Source organism: Dryobates pubescens, chromosome 29 (assembly GCF_014839835.1).
Source record: "Dryobates pubescens isolate bDryPub1 chromosome 29, bDryPub1.pri, whole genome shotgun sequence".
NCBI lineage: Eukaryota > Metazoa > Chordata > Aves > Piciformes > Picidae > Dryobates > Dryobates pubescens.
Window position 1 is genome coordinate 12,407,830 of NC_071640.1, and position 21,732 is coordinate 12,429,561.

The window sequence follows — 21,732 nt, forward strand, 5'->3', positions numbered from 1 at the left end:
GGGCCCCCCCGGCCCTGCCTCCTTTCCCTCACCCCCCCTGCCCCCGTGCCCCCCCGGCCTGCCTTCAGCAGCGACCTCTCCCTTCACGCTGGGTCCCTTCGCGCCGGGAGGGGGGCACGGCCCCCGCGGGGGCTCTGGGGCGGCCCTGCCGAGCGCCCTGCTGTGGGAGGCTGAAGCTCTCTCTCTGCTCCAGCGTTCCTGGGGGGCTGTGCCCAGCAGGAGCACAGTCAGAGCACGAGTGGCTGTTTGCTGGGGAAGGAGGGGAGGAACTGGCACCTTCTCGCTTTGTTTGTGCCCAAAGTTCTTCCGTCCTCAGCTGGGACCCTGGTGCCCAGTCTGTGCCAGCTGTGCTGCAGAGTGTCCTGCGAGAGCCTGCTTGCACAGCCAAGGCTGCAGGGACCCAAGAGCTCCATCAGAGCCTGCTTTGCTGCCACGATGCCAATGTCAGCAGCTGGACAGGGCCAAGCACATCACAGCAGCACCCAGAGCACCAGCCTGCCCCTGGCCACCCACCCTCCCTGTGCCTCTCGTGCTGTCAGGGTGCCCACATGAAGGAGAACATCTTGAGTCCTGCTCTGCCCCAAGGAGGGTTAAAGCATCGGCTGGCAGAACCTTGTGAGCCAGCTGACAGAAGTGAAGCCAAAGTACAGTGAACACAGCTGGGAAAACTTCTTACTGAGGACAGCCCAAGGCTGCTGCAGGCACCCCATGAGTTCCAGAGGCTGTGGGGCTGGGGAGGCTGTCCCCTCTGAGTCAGGCTCCAGTTTACCTCTGCCCACTTCAATACTGGAAGACACTGTCCCTGCACCATCATAGAACCATGGGATCCCAGCTTGAGAGGGACCTCAAGGACCATCTGGTCCAACCTCTCTTGGCCAAAGCACAGCCCACACAAGCTGGCCCAGCCCTGGCCAGCTGAGTCTTAGCAGTGTCCAATGCTGAGGCCTCCACCACTGCCCTGGGGCTGCTGGTCCTTGCTGTGAAGGATTATCCTCTTGTGTCCAATCAGAATCTCACCAGCAGCACAGAATCATAGAATCCCAGAGTTGTTAGGGCTGGGAGGGACCTCAAGGATCATCCAGCTCCAACCCCCCTGCCATGGGCAGGGACACCTCACACACCTCTGAGCAGGTTGCTCAGAGCCACAACCTGTCCTCATCACCCCTCATGTTCTGTGGGATCCCCTGCACAACAGCAGCCTCCATCCTCTTTGTAGCCACCTTTAGATGCTTGAACATGGTGAGAAGGTCTCCCCTGAGCCTTCTCCAGGCTGAAGCCACCAGCAGCCCTCAGCCTTTGCTCACATTGCAGCTTCCCAGTCCTTAGATTATCTTTGTGGCCTTTCCATTTTCCACAGTGGGGACCAAAACTGCACCAAATGCTGCAGGGGTGGGCTGAGCAGTGCTGAGCAGTGCTGAGCAGGGCTCAGCAGAGTGGGACAATGACTTCTTTATGTCTGCTGGGGATGCCCTTGGTGCTGTGCCCCAGGCTCCTGCTGCCCTGGCTGCAGCAGCACACTGCTCACACACACTGAGCCTGCTGGCCACCAGCACCCCCAGCTCCCTTCCCACAGAGCTGCTCCCAGCTGGGGCTGCTCTTTCCCCTCATTATTCCCTTCTTGCTCCCCAGTTGGCTTCCAGCCCTAATCACAGCAACACAGCACAGGGCCAAGGGAGGCTGGGGCTCCCCTGGCTGTTTGTGTGGGGCTGGGTGGGATGCTGGGTTGGGGTACTGGGATCTTTAGCCCCTCCCTAGCAGGGAGCCCTGCCTCCATCACGCTCAGTTTCCAGCCCTGTTGGCTCCTGCTGCTGGCCCAGGTGCCATGGAGGTGCTGGGGGCTGCCAGCCCAGGCCAGGCCTCTTCCTTGACCCCAGTGCCACTGGCTTGCAGGGTGCCAAGTGAGCAGGAAGGGACAATGGGGCCAGCCCAGAGCCACAGCTTCAGCTGCATCTGTTCCTTTGCTGAGCTGCACTCTGAGGCCATTAGGAGAGCAGAGCCCTCCCCTCAGGCCAGCACCAGCTCCTGTCTCTCTGGCACTGGGAGCCGTTCTGCTGGCCGTGCCCGGCGGCACCAGTGCTCCTTCCCACGTGCCCCCTGAGCAGGAGGGTACCATGGTGAAGGGGGCATGGGAGCAGCCAGCACTGCCAGCCCAGCCAGAGGCATTTTCAAACCCTTGAAGGTCTGTGTCTGGTGAATCCCCAGAAGGGTGGCAAGAGGCAGCGTGCTGGCAGGAGTGGCACCAGCAGCCCCGGGGGGGTTGGGAGCGTTTGCTTGGGGTGGCCAAAGGCACAGAGTGAGGGTCTGGAGCCAGCACTGCTGGGATTTGGGGAGGGCACTGAAATGCTTTGGCACAGAGAGGGAGGGGCCTGGTTGCTCAGCTGGAGCACCCCTCTCCTGTTTGGGGTTCCTGCTGTGGGGAGCTGGCATGGTGGGGCTGTTGGGCAGGCTCTGAAGCCAAGGCCAAGGAACTCCTTTCAAAGGTGACTCAGACCCTGACATTTGTGCAAAGCCAAAGGATGTGCTCAAAATTAAACCATTCTGAAATGATTCTGATGCCATGGAATGCCAGGGGGCTCTGGGTGGTGGTGCCCAGACTGGGGTGGCAGTGGGAGGCATGGCTTCATCTTTGCCCCATGGGTCCCCTCAGCCTCCATGACCCCTGGCACCTTCCTGATGGAGTGGCAGGGCGAGGCTGGACAGCACAGCTGCAGGAGGGTTGCATTTGGCTTTGGAGCCACTGGTGTTGGGTTTGGTACCAGCTGGGACTCCTCCATTCTGTGCAAGGCTCTGGCCACAGCCCTGATGGTGCCAGGCACAGGCAGAGCTGCTCTGCCAGCTCATCTCCTCAGTGCTTGCTCCCTTACCATAGCAGCAGTGACTCCCGGTGCCCACCTCGTGGTCCTGTTGTAAGTGATGCTGGGATGAGTCCTTCACAAAGGCCTCAGCTCAGGCTCCTGCTGCCACCTCTCTCACCCTGCACAAGGACAAAGCTGTGACCCTGCCACAGCCCTGCAGAGACTCCCTGGCTGACCAGCACCACATCAGCCCTAGCAGGGAAAGGATGCTGTAGGCCACTGGCTGAATGCCAAGGATCCATTTCTGTTCCTCCTTTCCCACCCTTCTGCTTTGACACTGCCAGGGATGTCTGTGGCCCAGACATCATCTCAGGAGCCTTCAGCACCAGCCCCCACCCTGCTGACTCAGAGGGGCCTGGGCTGGGGGTGCTCTGAGCCTCAGGGCAGCTTAGCACCCCCAGTGTGGTGACATCCCTGTGTGGGCTGTGTGCCCATGTCCCACACACCTGCAGCCAGCCAGGTGCCCTCACAGAGGGGTCAGGCACAAACCCACCAGGCCCAGCTCCCTTGCCCAGTGCAGGCAGGGTGGGTGCTGACCACAGCTGCCCAGGTGGCCCTGCCATGGTGCTGCTGGCAGTGGTGGCATCGTGAAGCTGAGCTCAGCTCTGTGCCCAGTGGGACAAGGTGAAGGATTCTACTCTGCAAAGCTGTGGCTCCCTGCAAGGAAGAGCAGGCAGCACACTTCCCCTGCCCCAGCCCAGGAGCACCCACAAGCCTGCACCTGGGACATGTGTGTGCCCAGCACCCATGCTGCAGGAGAGCCAAGCACAGCTTGGCACCACCCAGCCATGATCAGTGGCCATGGTGCAGAGTGCCCAGCAAAGAGCTGTGGTGGTGGCTGGGGGGCAGCCTGCCTGGCTCAGTAAAGTGCAACACCAGGAGGAGAAATGTGCAGGGGGAGCAGCTGTGTCCCCAGCCCAGTGTGTGTGGGGGTGGCATGAGAGGACCCTCGTGGCAGCTGGTGGTGCTGGGCTGTCCCCTGGATGGAGACCCTGCATCCTCCTGCACTCTTCCCCCCTAGCCCTGCCTGTTTGGGCAGAGCCTCTTGTAGGGGACTGCAGTGTGGAGGGCAAAGCACCATGCTGCAGAGCATCTTCCACTGTGATGGGAGGGAAAGGAGCTGCCCCTGCTCCCTAGACAGCAGAGGGGGAAGACCCCAGCTGTGACCCTGCAGCAGGAGGCACCACGGTGGGGCTGTGGCTTGGGGCAGGACAGGGCAGGAGGAGGGGAGCTGAATGCAGCAGGTTTCAGGGGAGTCATAGAGCCATAGAATGGGTTGGGTTGGAAGGGACCTTCAAGATACCCAATTCCAACCCCTGCCATGGGCAGGGACCCCTCCCACCAGCACAGCTTGCTCAAGGCCTCATCCAGCCTGGCCTTCAGCACCTCCAGGCAGGAGGCAGCCACAGCCTCCCTGGGCAGCCTGTGCCAGAGTCTCCCCAGCCTCACTCTCAAGAATTTCTTCCTCCTCTCCAGTCTCAGTCTCAGCTCAAAGCATTATTGTCCTGCTTGTTTTGGGGCCCCAGAACTGGATGCAGGACCGCCGGGGGGTCCTCACGGCAGAGCAGGCTTCTCTCAGCGGCTCACAGCACCTCCAGGGCCTGCTGGCAGAGCCGCAGATAGCCCGAGGGGCCTGAGGGAGCCGTGGCCGGGGGGCTGGGTGGCTTCGGCTGCCTCCTGACACCAGATGAGTAACGGCAGGGGCAGAGCCAAGCGCTGCGCTCGGCGCCGCAGCTCCGGCGCACGTCGGGGCTGGGGCTGCCGGAGGAGATGGGAGCTCAGCCCCCGCAGCTGGGACGCGCCTGGGAGCCCACCTTTGGTAGGTTTTGCTTTCACAGGGTTCAGCCCAGGGGCCGGCCCCTGCTCTGGGCAGAGTGACCCTGGGAGGGCTGACTCCTGTTAGATCAAAGGCATCAGCTCCGCTCTGGTGCTGGTCCCCTGCCCCTCTGCGCCGGGCTGGTCCCTGCGCTCTCCTGGGGAACCTGTGGCTCCTGCCCGGCTTCGTTCGCCGGCAGGCTGGGCTTGAGGGGTCGGTAAGGAGCATCTGGGGGGAGGGAAGGGTCTGTTTGTAGCCAGGGGGACTTCGGTGAGGGTCCCTTGCAAATTCGGGCTGCGGCCAGCTGTGCCTTCTGCCGCGGCTGGCTGTGGGAGTGGCACTGCAGTGTGCCACAACGTGGCCATGCTGCTCTGGGACCCTGTGGATGCTGGCACTGGGGACTGAGCAGCAAATCCTGCTCCTACCACTGCAATCAGAGCTGTGGCCATGCCCACCATCTCAGTGGGGATGGAGGGCACTGGGCAGTGGGTTGGGGTCTGGAGATGGGACTGCCAGGGCAGTTCAGTTCAGGGCTGGCAGCTCATGGGCACGGTGGTGGCCAGGCTGTGTTAGCTCTGGCTGCTTGGCTTGGGGATGTGGCATGGGGAGGTTTTGTTCTGTGTGGTTGTACCAAAACCCAGGGTGCCAGCTCTGCCCACAGACCTGGCTCCCTCCCACATGTCCTGGTGAGACCTCACCTGGAGCATTGTGTCCAGAGGATGATGAAGGACCTGAAGCCTCTGTGCTGAGGAGAGGCTGAGCCCTGGGGCTGTTAGCCTGGAGAAGAGAAGGCTGAGAGGAGATCTTATTGATGCTTGCAGCTATCTGAGGGCTGGGGGGCAAGGGGCCAGGCTCTTTTTGGTGGTGTCCTGTGACAGGACAAAGGGCAATGGATACAATCTGATGCCCAGGAAGCTCCCCCATGACATGAGGAGAAACTTCTTCAGTGTGAGGCTGCTGGAGGCCTGGAGCAGGCTGCCCAGAGAGCTTGTGGAGTCTCCTGCTCTGGAGAGCTTTCAACCCCACCTGGCTGTGTTCTGTGTGCCCTGCCCTGGGTGAACCTGCTCTGGCAGTGGGGTTGGACTGGATGCTCTCTGGAAGTCCTTTCCAAGCCCTGTGGTTCTATGATGGAGCTCTGGCTCCTGTTCACTGCCATGTTGCAGGGAGCTGAGGGCTCTAGCAGAGGCAGCAGCAGCCTGGGCAGTGCCCTGGGTGCCCCTGCTCTGGCAGTGGGGCTGGACTGGATGCTCTCTGGAGGTCCTTTCCAAGCCCTGTGGTTCTATGATGGAGCTCTGGCTCCTGTTCACTGCCATGCTGCAGGGAGCTGAGGGCTCTGGCAGAGGCTCCAAGTGTGGGCACGGCAGCAGCAGCAGCCTGGGCAGTGCCCTGGTCAGGTCCCTTCACAATCAATTGGGGCTGACAGTAATGGAGTAATGTGATTAGCACAGCCTGCTGCCACAGGATCATTTCCTCCCTCAGAGCAGGGCTTCTCCTGACAGCCTCTCAGACATTGCAAGCCCAGGGATTTTTGGGTGGTGTGAAGGTTCAGACCCCCATAAGTCTCTCCTCAGAGGATTTCTCCACCCCCACCAGCCTGCCGTGGGGTCCTGCTGGATCCTGCTGCTGGGGGTTGCACATCCATGCCTGCTTTTGCTGTTGCACTAATTGCTCCCTATCAATTATGCATCACCTCAGTAATGAAGCAGGGAATGGGTAGGAAATGTTGCTGTGCAATGAGTCCTTGGCTCCAGTCGGCCTTGCAGCGCAGCCACAGCTCAGGCAGGACAAGGAGCAGAGCTGCCTGGGGGATGCTCTTCCAGAGTGCTGTCAGAGTGACTCCCATGGAGGTTTTCTCAGGTTTCTGTAGCTCTGCTGTGTGTTTCTGGCTCCATTTCCCTCCTCTCAGCCCTGTGCTGTGTATTGGGTGCTGCTTCCTGCAGCCCTCTGCCTGCTTGGCTCTTGGTGGTCGCTTTCCAGGGCTTGAGGTGCTCCTCATCAGTGGTTTTGGGCAGGGGTCACAGAGCCACTTAGAAGTTTGTGATCTGATGGTTCTGGACAGTTTGCCCCATGCTGTGAGCTGAAACTGTGACTGGTTTCTGCCACTCTGTGCAAAAAGCTGCTCTGGAAGGGTTGAAATTTCCCTAGGTGACTTCTGGTTGGTCTCAGTCACCTTAAAGGTCTTCTCCAACCTGCACATTTCTGTGACTCTCTGTAGCAGCTGCTTTCAGAATACAGAATTAACCAGGTTGGAAAAGACCTTTGAGGTCATCCAGTCCAACTTATCACCCAGCACCATCTGATCAACTCAACCATGGCACCAAGGGCCTCAGCCAGGCTCTTCCTAAACACCTCCAGGGATGGGGACTCCACCACCTCCCTGGGCAGCACATCCCCATGGCCAATCTCTCTTGCTGGGAAGAATTTCTTTCTAAGATCAAGCCTCAACTTCCCCCTGGCACAGCTTGAGACTGTGTCCTCTTGTTCTGGTGCTGGCTGCCTGGGAGAAGAGCCCAACCCCCCCCGGCTACAACCTCCCTGCAGGGAGTTGCAGAGAGCAATGAGGTCTCCCCTGAGCCTCCTCTTCTGCAGGCTAAGCAACCCCAGCTCCCTCAGCCTCTCCTCCCAGGGCTGTGCTCCAGACCCCTCCCCAGCTTTGTTGCCCTTCTCTGGACACTTTCAAGTCTCTCAATGTCCTTAAACTGAGGGGCCCAGAACTGGACACAGGACTCAAGGTGTGGCCTCAGCAGTGCTGAGCACAGGGCACAAGGACTTCCCTGCTCCTGCTGGCCACACTGTTCCTGATGCAGGCCAGGATGCCCTTAGCCTTCTTGTCCCCCTGGGCACACTGCTGGCTCATGTTCAGCTGCTGTCACCCAGTACCTCCAGGTCCCTCTCTGCCTGGCTGCTCTCAGCCACTCTGACCCCAGCCTGTAGTTTCCCCACATCCCATCTGGGGGGATATTAGCTCCACAGAGGGAGCACTGCCAGTAGCAAAGCTGGCTGTGTCCTCCCCAGAATCCCCCTGCAGAGGGACTTCTTCTCATTCCCACAGAGTTCAACACTTCTGGGTACAGAAGAGGCTGCTCTGAGCTAAGGTAGATTTAGAGCAGCAGCAGCCAGAGAGGTTCTTCTGTGGGACAGGTGGAGGATGGGGCTGCCACGGGCTGGGGGTGGCCTATGAGAGCAGCCCTTCAGCAGTACCTTGAGAGGTCCATGAACTCCTCCTGGAGGGGAGCACAGTCAGGGCAGCATATCCTTCACTGACCTGCTCACCTTGAGGTCCAACAGCCCAACACCTGCAAGGATTTTCCTGCTTTTCCCAGCCCCTGGTGTTGGCTGAGGAGCTGTGTGGCTGCAGGGCAGTTTAGGTGTGCTCAGCCTCCTCCTCCCCAGCACAAGAGGAAGATGCCAGGTGGAAAACCCAAGCACCAACACCAGGAGCCAGCAAAGGCTGAGTTCAGTTTTCTTCTGTCCAGATGTTACTTGAGCCACAGCAGCTCCAGGACCCCACCTGCAGCACTGCCTCCAGTTCTGGTGTCCCCAGCACAGGAAGGACCTGGAGCTGCTGGAGAGGCTCCAGAGGAGGCCACAGAGATGATCAGAGGGCTGAGACCCTCCCCTGTGGGGCCAGGCTGGGAGAGTTGGGGCTGTGCAGCCTGGAGAAGAGAAGGCTCCAGGGAGACCTCAGAGCAGCCTTGCAGTACCTGAAGGGGCTCCAGGAGAGCTGGGGAGGGACTCTGGCCAAGGGCTGGGAGTGCCAGGCTGAGGAACAATGGCTTTGAGCTGGGAGAGGAGAGACTGAGAGTGGAGAGGAGGAAGAAATTGTTGAGAATGAGGCTGGGGAGACTCTGGCACAGGCTGCCCAGGGAGGCTGTGGCTGCCTCCTGCCTGGAGGTGTTGAGGGCCAGGCTGGATGAGGCCCTGAGCAAGCTGGGCTGGGGGGAGGTGTCCCTGCCCATGGCAGGGGGTTAGCACTGGATGATCTTCCACCCCAACCCATTCCATGATTCTATGAGTCTATCAGAAACTGAGAGCCTCAACAACCTCCCTGACCTCCCAGAGCTGGGGCTTTCAGAGGGTGCCACAGACCACAGCACTCCTGGCAGCACCAGGGGAAGGCCAATGCAGGCTTCAGCTCCCGGCTGAGCTCTCTGTGGCTGGTGGTGTCCCAGCTGGGAGCCCTGGCTGTGGGCCACCAGAAAGGGCAGGCTGTGTTTGAAGAAGGGCTGCAGAAGTTGAGGCTGTGCTGGCAAACCCACATCTGCTCCTTGAAATGTGCTCTGCTGGGAAATCAGCACAGCAGCAGCTAGAAGGAAGCTGATCTAATTGCAGCCTGCAGAGCAGAGGGTTTGCAGAGCTTCTCCCCCCTCTTGGTTTCATGCAGACCTTGGAGGCATTGAGTGATTTCCAGAGGCAGAAGGAGTGCGGGAAGTGGCCACAGGTGCAGAAACTGAGGGTGCTGGAGCAGACAGGGCAATGTTTGGCTCTTGTTTTGGGGGGTGTGTTGAGGCTTGTTCAATGAGGAGATCACTGTTAGAGACTCTGCTGCTTGTGCTCTGGTCTCAGACCTATCATTTCCCTTCCCTAAATTACCCCCAGAGCCATCCTGGGGCTTGGAGGCAGCTCTGTGGTGCTTTCCCTTCCCCTTCATGGGACATGGTGCCTGAAACAGAACCTGAGACAGGGATGTGTGAGGTGCTCCAGGGGAATGCAGTAAAGCCCCAAGGCCTTCCCAGCTCAGGACAGGGAAACCCAGATGCTGGGGATGGGAAGATGCAGGTGCTGAGGACAGGGAAACTGCATCTTGAGGATAGGGACAGCCCAATGTTGAGAGCAAGGACACCCAGATGTTGAGTGAGATCAAGATGTTGAGGATGGAGATCCAGATGTTGGCTGCTGGCTCCTGACCTACTACATCTGGCCAAGGGAGAGGGAGGAGGCAGGCAGCAACAAGAGCATGGGATGGTTTGGATGAGTCTTTAGGGTGGAAGGGCAGCACTGCTTCCATCTACTGCCTCCTCCAGCAGCCCCTTGGCTGCAGTGATGATGAGCCCTGACTGCATCCCTGTCCTTGCTGTCCCAAATCATCTTTGCACAGCAAGGTGGCCCTTGGCTTCATGCTGCTGTAGTGCCTCCAGCCATGACCAGGTTTGCTGACTGGCTGTGATGGCATCACTGCCACCTTCCTTCCCTGGCTCTCCCTGACCATCCAGTGAAAAGAAGGCTCCAGGGAGACCTTAGAGCAGGGAGACCCTTGAGTACCTGAAGGGGATCCAGGAGAGCTGGAGCTTGAAAGAGAACAAACTCAATGATCAACTCAGTACAGGGAGACCTCAGAGCAGCCTTCCAGTACCTGAAGGGGCTCCAGGAGAGCTGGGGAGGGACTCTGGCCAAGGGCTGGGAGTGCCAGGATGAGGAACAATGGCTTTGAGCTGGGAGAGGGGAGACTGAGAGTGGAGAGGAGGAAGAAATTGTTGAGAGTGAGGCTGGGGAGACTCTGGCACAGGCTGCCCAGGGAGGCTGTGGCTGCCTCCTGCCTGGAGGTGTTGAAGGCCAGGCTGGATGAGGCCCTGAGCAAGCTGGGCTGGGGGGAGGTGTCCCTGCCCATGGCAGGGGGCTGGCACTGGATGCTCTTGAAGGTCCCTTCCAACCCAACCCGTTCCATGACCGTGTGATGCTCAGCAGAGCTCAGCTGCAGCCCTTGCTGGGAGGATGCTTTGACAGCCCTGGGGCTGCTCTCAGCCCCTCCGTGCCGCCCAGCAGCAGCACTCCCTGATCGAATTAGCTGAGGAGATGTAATTGAATCCCCAGATGGCTCTCATTTGGAGGGAGCCTGTTCATTTCCTCTCTGGGGCCTTATCTGATGTGGGCAAGCAGCAGGCTGCAGCAGCAGGAGGGGGCAGCGGGGGGAGCCTTGCGGGCAGCACGCTCAGCGCCCCGTGGGCTTTGCCTCTCATTATTTCAAGCACTAATGATGACAGTGATTGTGATAGCAATCAGACAGCAGCAGCATTACAGCACACGCTGGTGCCAGCAGCAGCTCTGCACAGGGGCTCTGGAAATGCCCTTGGACAAGAAGATGCCGGCGGGGAGTGAAGCAGCCCCGGGGGTGGGGCAAAATGCTTGGGGAAGAGAAGGCTCCGAGGAGACCTTACTGTGGCCTTCCAGTACCTGAAGGGGGCTACAAGGAAGCTGGGGAGGGAGTTTTGAGGGTCTCAGGGAGGGATAGGACTGGGGGGGATGGAGCAGAACTAGAAATGGGGAGATTGAGATTGGCTGTGAGGAAGAAGTTGTTCCCCATGAGGGTGGTGAGAGCCTGGCACAGGTTGCCCAGGGAGGTGGTGGCAGCCTCCTGCCTGGAGGTGTTTGCAGCCAGGCTGGAGGTGGCTGTGAGCAACCTGCTGCAGTGTGAGGTGTCCCTGCCCATGGCAGGGGGGTTGGGACTGGCTGAGCCTTGAGGTCCCTTCCAGCCCTGACAAGTCTGTGATTCTGTAAAGTGAGTGTCCCCTGCGTGCCTTGGGGATGGGGACAGGGCACATGATGGGCTCTGAATTGTCAGGAGTCTGCTGAGCTGTTGGAGAGCAGCCCTGAGGAGAAGGACCTGGGAGTGGGGTCCACCTGTGGGTGGACAGTAAATTCTCCATGGGACAGCAAAGTGCCCTGGTGGCCAATGGGCTCCTAGGGTGCATGAAGAGGAGTGTGGCCAGCAGGGCAAGGGAGGTTCTCCTTCTCCTCTACTCTGCCCTGGTGAGACCACATCTGGAGTACTGTGTCCAGTCCTGGGCTCCCCAGCTCAGGAAGGACAAAGAGCTACTGGAGAGAGTCCAGCACAGGGCCAGGGAGGTGCTGAGGGCACAGGAACAGCTCTCATGAGGAGAGGCTGAGGGCTGGGGCTGCTTAGCCTGGAGGCTGAGGGGGATCTTGTTAGTGCTATCTAAGGGTGGGGTGGCAGGAAGATGAGGCCAGACTCTTGGTGGTCCCCAGAGACAGGACAAGAGGTGCTGGGCACAAACTTGAACACAGGAAGCTCCTTCTAAACATGAGGAGGAACTTCTGTGCTGTGAGGGTGGCAGAGCCATGGAGCAGGCTGCCCAGAGAGGTGCTGCAGTCTCCATCTCTGCAAACCTCCAGGCCCCACCTGGATGTGCTCCTGTGTGCTCTGCTTTAGGTGATCCTGCTCTGGCAGGGGAGTTGGACTGGATGCTCTCCAGAGGTCCCTTCCAACCCCTGACTTTCTGTGATTTTAGTCTCCAGCCTCTCTGAGGCAGTTCTGGTGGGGCCAGGTTGCTGCCTGTGGCTAGAAGGGCACAGTGCAGGTCCTCTCTGTGCTGATGGTGAAAAGAGGACCCTTTGGTGTGACAGAAAAAGCCAAGGCCCAGGTGGCTGTGGGTGAGCTCCTCTGTGGGCTGCCAGGAGGCAGCTGGCTGTGGCACAGGACTCAGGCAGCCTTGGGGAAATCTGCCATGCTTTAGAACCATGGAGCCCTTTGGATTGGAAAGGACCTTTCAGAGCATCAAGCCCAACCCTTAGCACTGCCAGGGCACCACCAAACCATGGCCCTCAGCACCACATCTACACAGCTTTGGAATCCCTCCAGGGATGGGGGACTCCACCACTGCCCTGGGCAGCCTGGGCCAGGCCTTGGCAACCCTTCTGAGGAAGAAATTGTTTCTCATGTCCAACCTAAGCCTCTCCTGAGGCTACCTGAGGCTGTTTCTTCTTGTCACAGGATCACAAAATGGTAGGGCTTGGAAGGGACCTCAGGGGATACCTGCCCCAACCCCCCTGCCAGAGCAGCATCACCTAGAGCTTGTAACTTGAGAGAAGAGACCAAGCCCCACCTGGCTCCAGCCTCCTGTCAGGGAGTTGTAGAGGGTCTCCCCTCAGCCTCCTCCAGGCTGCTCAGCTGCTCCTCCCAGCCTGTAGCACTGCCTGGGGTTACTGTGGCCAATGTGCAGCCCCTGGCACTTGGATCTGTTCAATCTCCTGCCCTTGGCCTCTGCCCATCTGCCCAGCCTGGCAAGGTCCCTCTGCAGAGCTCTCCTACCCTCTCACAGATCAACTCCTGCCCCCAGCTTGGTGTCATCTGCACATTAACTGAGGATGGACTCAATGCCCTCATCCAGATCATCAATGAAGATGTGAAAGAGCACAGGGCCCAGCACTGCTCCCTGGGGCACACCACTGGTGCCTGGCTGCCAGCTGGCTGTGGCACCATTCACCACCACTCTCTGGGCTCAGCCTCCAGCCAGTTCCTAACCCAGCTCAGAGAGCTGCTGCCCAAGCCAGGGGCTGACAGCTTGATCTCAGCTTTCTGCCTGCTCTCTGTGCAAAGGGAGTGTTCAGACCTTAGCACTATTTCCCTTTTCACACCCAAAGGTGATTTATTGACATTCTACCACTTCCTGTTCAAGATCTGTGGAGGATTTCAAAGGTACAGCCTAAACCTGCCACAGGCTTACCCCCAGCACCCCCAGGCTGCTCCCTGGGCTGCCAGCAGCTTTTGCAGCCCCCCACCTGCATCTCTCTCCCTGGTGATGCTGGGTCACAACCCCAGCGTGCCAGCTCTGCAGGGCCAGGAGGTGCTCAGCAGCCCACTGCCTGTCCCAGGGGATGCTGGCAGGGATCTGCTCTCAAGAGATGAGACCACTGTGGGGGATACCTCCTCTGTCAGCTCCATGGATGTCTTTTCCCTGGGGGACGTGGGGCTGACTCCTGGGACTGCTGCTCTTGTTGATGCTGAAGTCAGCCTAATGCCTCTGGGGCTCTGTTGCCTCCAGCTGTCTGGCTGTGCTGGGCTCAGGAAGGTGCTGGACCTTAACTGGGAATACACAGACACTTTTTTGGGGGGTGACCTAGGGCTGGTGCTGTGCAATGCCTCCTGCCCCAGCCCTGCAGGGTCTGCCTAGCTGGGAACTGCTTCCCAGAGGGAGGATTTGTCTCCAATCTTTCTCCCCCCTGCTGAGCTGGTTTTGCCCCTTTGGTTCAGAGGAGGAAAAGGGAAAATCACAAAGGGAAAATTCCCTCTGCAAAGGGCAAATCACACAGGAGAGAGAGCCCAGCTCTGGTGGTGTTGTGTGGGAAGGATTCCCTTGGGCTGCTCCTGGCTTTTCATAGAATCAGAGAATCAAGCAAGTTGGAAAAGACCTCAGAGATCATCAAGTCCAACCTGTGACCTGTCACCCAGCACCTCCTGACAGCTAAACCATGGCTCCAAGTGCCTCATCCAAGCCTTTTTTGATCACCTCCAGGGATGGTGACTCCACCACCTCCCTGGGCAGCACATCCCAATGGCTAACAGCTCTCTCAGTGAAGAACTTTCTCCTCACCTCCAGCCTCAACCTCCCCTGGCACAGCTTGAGACTGTGTCCTCTTGTTCTGATGCTGTTTGCCTGGCAGAAGAGACCAACCCCCACCTGGCTACAACCTCCCTGCAGGGAGTTGGAGAGAGCAAGAAGGTCTCCCCTGAGCCTCCTCTTCTGCAGGCTAAGCAACCCCAGCTCCCTCAGCCTCTCCTCCCAGGGCTGTGCTCCAGACCCCTCCCCAGCTCTGTTGCCCTTCTCTGGACACCTTCCAGCAGCTCAACATCTTCAAGAGGGGATTGGATGTGGCACTTGGAGCCATGGTTTAGTCATGAGGTCTGTGGTGCCAGGTTGGACTTGATGATCTTTGAGGTCTCTTCCAGCCTTGGTGATACTGTGAGACTGTGATCTTTCCTAACCTGAGGAGCCCAGAACTGGACACAGGACTCAAGGTGTGGCCTCAGCAGTGCTGAGCACAGGGCACAAGGACTTCCCTGCTCCTGCTGGCCACACTGTTCCTGATGCAGGCCAGGATGCCCTTAGCCTTCTTGGCCCCCTGGGCACACTGCTGGCTCATGTTCAGGCAGCCCTCTGAAAGGGCAGAGCTTGCTTAGGCCTTTCCCAGCTGCAGAGGAAAGGTGGCAAAACCCAGCTTAAACCTGGGAGTGGTTGTGGCTTTGCTGAGCCCCATCTGTGCAGGGCATGGATGAGGCACTCAGTGCCAAGGTCTGGTTGGTTGGTTGGGGTTGGTGATCAGTTGGACTTGATGACCTTGGAGGTCTCTTCCAACCTGGTTGATTCTGTGGGGTGGCCATGGGCAGCCCCACAGCTGGGGCAGTGCCTGGGGAGCTGAGCTGCTGGTGGCTGTGGCTGGGCAGAGCCTGGGCAGCAACAGCCTGGCACTGCCCTTCTGCATTGAACAGCCTGGAGCTGCTGGATGAGAGCTGCTGGTTTGCTCTGCTGCTCTGCTCACCTCAGGAAGGTGTCTGCAGGGCTGAGCCCCCCCAGCAGCTGAGAGGGGCACAGTGGAGCTGTTGGGGTAAGGATGATGCTGGCTCTGTCTGTGTGCCACCAGCTCCCCTGGTTCCCTCCAAACCCCCCAGAGCTACCTGCTCTGAGGTAGGAGCTGAGTGGCTCCATCCCACTGCTGCCTCACCCCCACCAGCTCAGTGCTGCTGGAGGAAGCCAGGGATCAGCACCAGGCCTGGGTGCTGTGGCAGTGATGGGTGACCTGCCACCACCTGGGCACACGGGCACGATGCTGACCAACCCCAGCAGAGCACTGCTAGGGCTGCACAGATCGGTGCCAGCCTTGTGGTTGGGGTATTAGGAGCAGGGAGGCAGCCAGTGAGAGACCTGGGATGCCTCAGCCTTCATCCTTCTTCATCCTCTCTTCTGGGCAGATGCTGGAGACGGACACTGAGACACCAGGACAGATGCACTCGGAGGATGGGAAGAGAGCAGCAGGTGATGCTCCTCTGGCAGCAAAGGCACCGGCTCTGGCTGAGCCCTGGGAAGCTCTGGGAGCCACCCAGGGTCCTCTCCTGGCAGCAAAGCAGCCTGTGGGCACCAAGAGGGGAGAGGAGCAGCCCAGCCTGGTGCCAGCCTTCGTCATCCCTGAGCTGCGGCTCGACAGCACCTTCAGCCAGAGCGCCTCGGGCTTGGCCGGCAGCTCCGTGGACGGGGACGGGGAGGAGGAGGAGGAGGAGGAGGAGGAGGAGGAGGAGGAAGATGAGGAGGAGGAGGAGGACAGTGACGAGCAGTACCTGGAGAGGAAGGAGGCGAAGCGCAGCAGCATGATCGAGACCTCCCAGCCCGGCTACACCCTGAGCGTGCAGAGCTCCCTGCGGCGCCGCACCCACAGCGAGGGCAGCCTGCTGCAGGACACCAGGAGCCACTGCTTCACCTCTGACACCACCCTCAACTGCTCTGACAGCCACAGCACCCAGGGCCACTGGGCCCTGCCCTCCCCCAGGACCCTCAAGAAAGAGCTCACCAGAAATGGAGGCTCCATCCACCAGCTCACCCTGCTGTTCTCAGGCCACAGGAAGGTAACGCGGGGCAGCCAGCTCCTGCCTGGCAGTGGGGACTGAGGAGCTCCTGGGGTGTCCTGGCACAGAACCAGAGAGCTGGGTCAGCTGGAAAGGACCTTTAGGAGCCTGGAGAAGAGGAGGCTGAGGGAGACCTCATTGCTCTCTACAGCTCCCTGACAGGAGGTTGCAGTGAGCTGGGGGTTGGGCTCTTCTCCCTAGTCTCAGGGGATAGGAGGAGAGGAAATGGCCTGGAGTTGTGCCAGGGCAGGGACAGGTTGGAGAGGAGGAAAATTATCTATGCTTCAAGAGTGGTCAGGGATGGGCAGAGGCTGCCCAGGGAGGTGGTGGAGTCCCCATCCCTGGAAGTGTAGAAGAAATGTGTGGCCATGGCACCTGGGGATATGGTTTGATGGCCCTGGTGGGGTTGGGTTGGTGCTCAGAATGGATGATCTCCAAGGGCTTTTCCAGCCCAAACAAGTCTATGGTTCTGTGATTCTCTAACTCTAGCAAGTCTGGTGCTGGACCACCTCCCTCAGCACCACACATGGCCCCTCTCCCTATGGCCACAGCAAAACTGCTGTCTGAGGGGCCAGGAAGGTCTCTGCCGCTGGTGCTCAGCTCTGGGAGATGCTTAGCACCCAGGGGACGTCACCCAGAGCCAGTGTGGGTGGGCATCTCCCACCAGTGCAGCCAGATCCTGCAGGGTCCCACGTCCTGGAGAGCTGCTGAGACCTGTGGAATGTGAGGTGCCCCTGGGTGTCTGCACTAGCAAAGAGCTGCCCACAGCAGCGGGGACAGGAAACAGCCAGGCCCCACAGGTCCTCCAGGGACAGACAGTCCCTGATGTGCTCGGGGATGCCAGGAGCAGGGAGGCTTTCTGCCTTGCCAGCCTCTCACAGGGCTGTGACCTCCTGGGGGGGTCTGTCTCAGGAAGAGCTTGAGGTCAGCAGCGACTTCAGACCCTGACGAGCAGAGGGGAGGAGCAGCGAGGGAGGAGGAGCTCAGACCGGGGCTGGCCTCTGCTCTCCAGCCCTGAGCCCGGGGTGCTCCCTGTGCCCCCTGGGCTGTGCTCCTGCAGGAAGCCATGTGCCAGGGCACAGGCTGGGGGAGAGCAGTGTGCTGCTTCTCCTGCTCTCCCTGGCTGGGTGCTGAGGGACCTGCACCCTGCCCTGCCCAACCAAGCTCATGCCAGCTTGAGCTCTGCCAGTGGCTGTGGGCACTGCTCTGCTTGGGGCTGTATTGCTTGGTTCAGGACCTCCTTGCATGGCTCAGGACCTCATTGCATTGCCTGGGGTCATGTTGCATGGCTCAGGACCTTGTTGCATGGCTCAAGACCTCGTTGCATGGCTCAGGACCTCGTTGCATGGCTCAGGACCTCGTTGCATGGCTCAAGACCTTGTTGTATGGCTCAGGACCTTGTTGCATGGCTCAGGACTTCATTGCATTGCCTGGGATCATGTTGCATGGCTCAGGACCTCGTTGTATGGCTCAGAACCTCATTGCATTGCCCGGGATCATGTTGCATGACTGAGGACTTTGTTGCATGGCTGAGGACTATGTCATGCTGCTCAGAACCACCTTGCAGACAGAGCTCAGGACCACAGCCCATGCTGCTCCATGGCTCCTTGGCAGGAGGGGCTGGTACTAAGCCCTGCATGCCACCAAGCACAGCAGAACAGGCTGGCCAGGGGGGTGGTGGAGTCCCCATCCCTGGAGGTGTGGCACTGTGGCCAGGGTGGTGTTGGGTTGATGCTTGGACTGGATGATCTTGGAGGGCTTTTCCAACCCAAACACTTCTATGACTGTAAATCTGGGATGAAGTTACCCTCTTCCTGCCAGGCTTGTGCTGCTGGAGAGGTCACCTCTGATGCTGTTTCCTGGGGCACCTTGGGTGCTCAGGGTCCCCAGCAGGGGACCCTTGCAGGTCTGACAGGCTGATCAGATGGGACTGCTGTGCAAAGGGCAGCCCAAACCCCCTTGGAGGCTCATGCCAGTGATAGTATGCTGGGGGTGAGCCCCCTGCCCAGATCCTAGCCAGAAAGGACACCTGTGTGGCAGGGACACCCCCTCTGCCTGGCACGGAGGCAGGGGAGGTGGTGACAGCAAACTCCTGGCCAAGCTGTCAGCCCCTGGCTTGGGCAGCAGCTCTCTGAGCTGGGTTAGGAACTGGCTGGAGGCTGAGCCCAGAGAGTGGTGGTGAATGGTGCCACAGCCAGCTGGCAGCCAGGCACCAGTGGTGTGCCCCAGGGAGCAGTGCTGGGCCCCAGCCTGTTCAATATCTTGACTGATGATCTGGAGGAGGGGATGGAGTCCATCAGCAGTAAATGTGCAGATGACAGCAAGCTGGGGGCAGGAGTTGATCTGTGAGAGGGTTGGAGAGCTCTGCAGAGGGACCTTGCCAGGCTGGGCAGATGGGCAGAGGCCAACAGGATGGCATTCAACAAGTCCAAGTGCCAGGGGCTGCACTTTGGCCACAGCAACCCCAGGCAGAGCTACAGGCTGGGGGCAGAGTGGCCGAGAGCAGCCAGGCAGAGAGGGACCTGGGGGTACTGATTGACAGCAGCTGAACATGAGCCAGCAGTGTGCCCAGGGGGCCAAGAAGGCCAAGGGCATCCTGGCCTGCATCAGGAAGAGTGTGGCCAGCAGGAGCAGGGAAGTCCTTGTGCCCTGTGCTCAGCACTGCTGAGGCCACACCTTGAGTCCTGTGTCCAGTTCTGGGCTCCTCAGCTCAAGAAGGACATTGAGAGACTTGAAGGTGTCCAGAGAAGGGCAACAAAGCTGGGGAGGGGTCTGGAGCACAGCCCTGGGAGGAGAGGCTGAGGGAGCTGGGGTTGCTTAGCCTGGAGAAGGGGAGGCTCAGGGGAGACCTTCTTGCTCTCTGCAACTCCCTGCAGGGAGGTTGTAGCCAGGTGGGGGTTGGTCTCTTCTGCCAGGCAAACAGCATCAGAACAAGAGGACACAGTCTCAAGCTGTGCCAGGGGAAGTTTAGGCTCAAGGTGAGGAGAAAGTTCTTCACTAAGAGAGTCATTGGCCACTGGGATGTGCTGCCCAGGGAGGTGGTGGAGTCCCCATCCCTGAAGGTGTTCCAGAGGGGATTGGATGTGGCCCTTGGTGCCATGGTCTGGTCATGAGGTCTGTGGTGCCAGCTTGGACTCGATCTTTGAGGTCTCTTCCAGCCTTGGTGATTCTGTGGTGCTGTGACGGCAGCAGTGCATCCCGAGGGCGTCCCGTCGGAGCTGCCGGTGGCGAGGCTGCTGCAGCGAGGTCTCACAGCGCCCCCTGTGTGTGCGGCCGGGGAGTGCGCGGCTCGCAGCGCGGCCGGCACCGGGCTGGCTGCATGCTCCGCGCTGCCGCAGAGAGCCCCCAGCTGCGCTGTGGGGGCTGAGCTGGTGGGTGCCTTTCAGCAGAGGTGCTCCTCTCCCATCCAGTGCGGATGATGGACGAGGCGCTCAGCGCCACGGTCAGGTTGATTAGGTAGGGTTGGGTCATTGGTTGGACTTGATGATCCCGGAGGTCTCTTCCATCCTGGTTGTTGATTCTGATTGACGCTGTTGGGCTGTGCCTTTTGACTTGTTCAGTGAAACCCTCCACGGTTTCTGGAGCAGGAAAGTGATGTGCAGGTCTCCTGTGGATCCCCTGCAGCAGCAGCACTAAGCTGCCGAGCACCAGTGACACCTCCACGTGGAGACCTCGGCAGCAGGTCCACAGCATCCACCAGGGGGCTGGGGGGTTTGTCCCTCGGGGACCATTTCAGAGGGGCTTCTTTTGGTGGCCCTTCTAATGTCTTCCTGCCCAGCATGCCTCCCTGCCTAGCATGCCTCCCTGCTCAGCATGCCTTCCTGCTCAGCATGCCTCCCTGCTCCCCTCCTTACAAAATCACAGAATGAATGGAATGGAATGGAATGGAATGGAATGGAATGGAATGGAATGGAATGGAATGGAATAGAATAGAATAGAATTAACCAGGTTGGAAAAGACCTCAGAGATCATCAAGTCCAACCCATCACCCAGCACCATCTGATTAACTAACCCATGGCACCAAGCACCCCATCCAGGCTCTTCCTAAACACCTCCAGGGATGGGGACTCCACCACCTCCCTGGGCAGCACATTCCCATGGCCAATCTCTCTTGCTGGGAAGAATTCTTCCTAACATCCAGCCCAAACCTCCCCTGGCACAGCATGAGACTGTGTCCTCTTGTTCTGGTGCTGGGTGCCTGGCAGAAGAGCCCAACCCCCACCTGGCTACAACCTCCCTTCAGGGAGTTGGAGAGAGCAAGAAGGTCTCCCCTGAGCCTCCTCCTTACTGCTGTCTACAGCTACCTGAAGGGAGGTTGTTAGCAGTTAGCAAGGGAGAATGTTAGCAGCTGGAAGGGACTTCTGGAGATCATTGAGTCCAACTCCCCTGCCAAGGCAGGGGCACTCAGGACAGCCACACAGGACCATGTTCAGGCAGGTTTTGAATGTCTCCAGAGGTGGAGACTCCACCACCTCTCTGGGCAGACTGCTCCAGGGCTGCCCAGCACCCTCACACTCAAGAAGTTCCTCCCCATGTTTAGATGAGACTTCATATGTTCAGGTTTGAGCCCATTGCCCCTTGTCCTGAAAGAATCCTGCCCCATGCTCCTGACACCCACCCTTTAAATACTGATCAGCACTGATGAGATCCCCCTCAGGCTGCTCTTTCCCAGACTAGAAAGCTCCAATTCTCTCAGTCTCTCCTCATCAGAGATGTTGCTGTGCCCTCAGCACCTTTGCTGTACCCTCTCCAGCAAGTCCCTGTCCTGCTGGAACTGGGAAGCCCAGAACTGGACACATTGCTCCAGATGTGGCCTCATCAGGGCAGAGTGGAAGGGGAGGAGAACTTCTCCTCCCTTGACCTGCTGGCCACCTCCTTGATGCACCCTGGGATGCCTTTGGCCTTCCTGGCCATGAGGGCACATGCTGGCTCATGGGCATCCTTCTGTCCACCAGGATTCCCAGCTCCTTTTTCCTGGAGCTGCTCTCCCAACAGATCAGCTCCAGCCTGTACTGATCCATGGGGGTTAATCATTAATTAGCTTGGAAAAGATCACTGAGTCCAACCACTAACCCTACTCTACCAAGTCCACCACTAAACCCTATCCCCAGGCACCTCCTCTACAGGACTTTGAAACCCCTCCAGGAACAGTGACTCCCCCACCTCCCTGGGCAGCCTCCTCCAGTGCCTGACAACCCTTTCAGTGACAAACCATTTCCTGATGTCCACCCCAGACCTTCCCTGGTGCAGCGTGAGGCCGTTCCCCCTCGCTCCATCCCTCTCCCGCGGTCCTCGCCGGGAGGAGGCCGTTTCCAGCGCACGCCGTGGCCGCCGCGCTGGGCTCCCGGGGCGAGCTCCGCCGCTGCCTTCCGTCCCCGAGCGCGGCGGAGCCTGGCAGGACAATGGCAGGAAGCGGGCTCCGGCTGCGCGTCGCCGCGGCCAGCTCGCCCGCGGGGCCCGGGCTGCCCGGGGAAGGTGCCGTGCGAGGGCTGCATTGTTCGCGGCCCATCGGCTCCGGAAAGCCGGGCGCAGAGTGGAAGGAAGCGGCGGCAGCCTCCAGCGGGGGCCGCGGCGCTGCGCGGCAGGTTCCCACGGCACGGCCGCGGGATGGGGATCCTGGCAAGCCCCCGGCAGCCCCCAGCGGTGCTCCAGCCCAGAGCGTCTTCCAGGCTCACTCAGTGATGGTAGAATCACCTGGCTGGAAAAGA

The 21,732-nt window shown here is 59.6% G+C and overlaps 1 protein-coding gene across 1 annotated transcript in view; it reads left to right on the forward strand.

The window, feature by feature from the left end:
• Window positions 1-21,732, forward strand: part of RGS3 (regulator of G protein signaling 3) — a 92,859-nt gene that overhangs the window by 63,323 nt on the left and 7,804 nt on the right. The window contains exon 11 of the mRNA XM_054174540.1: window positions 15,377-16,024. Coding sequence (XP_054030515.1) covers window positions 15,377-16,024 — 648 coding nt within the window. The remainder of the gene's footprint in view (window positions 1-15,376; window positions 16,025-21,732) is intronic.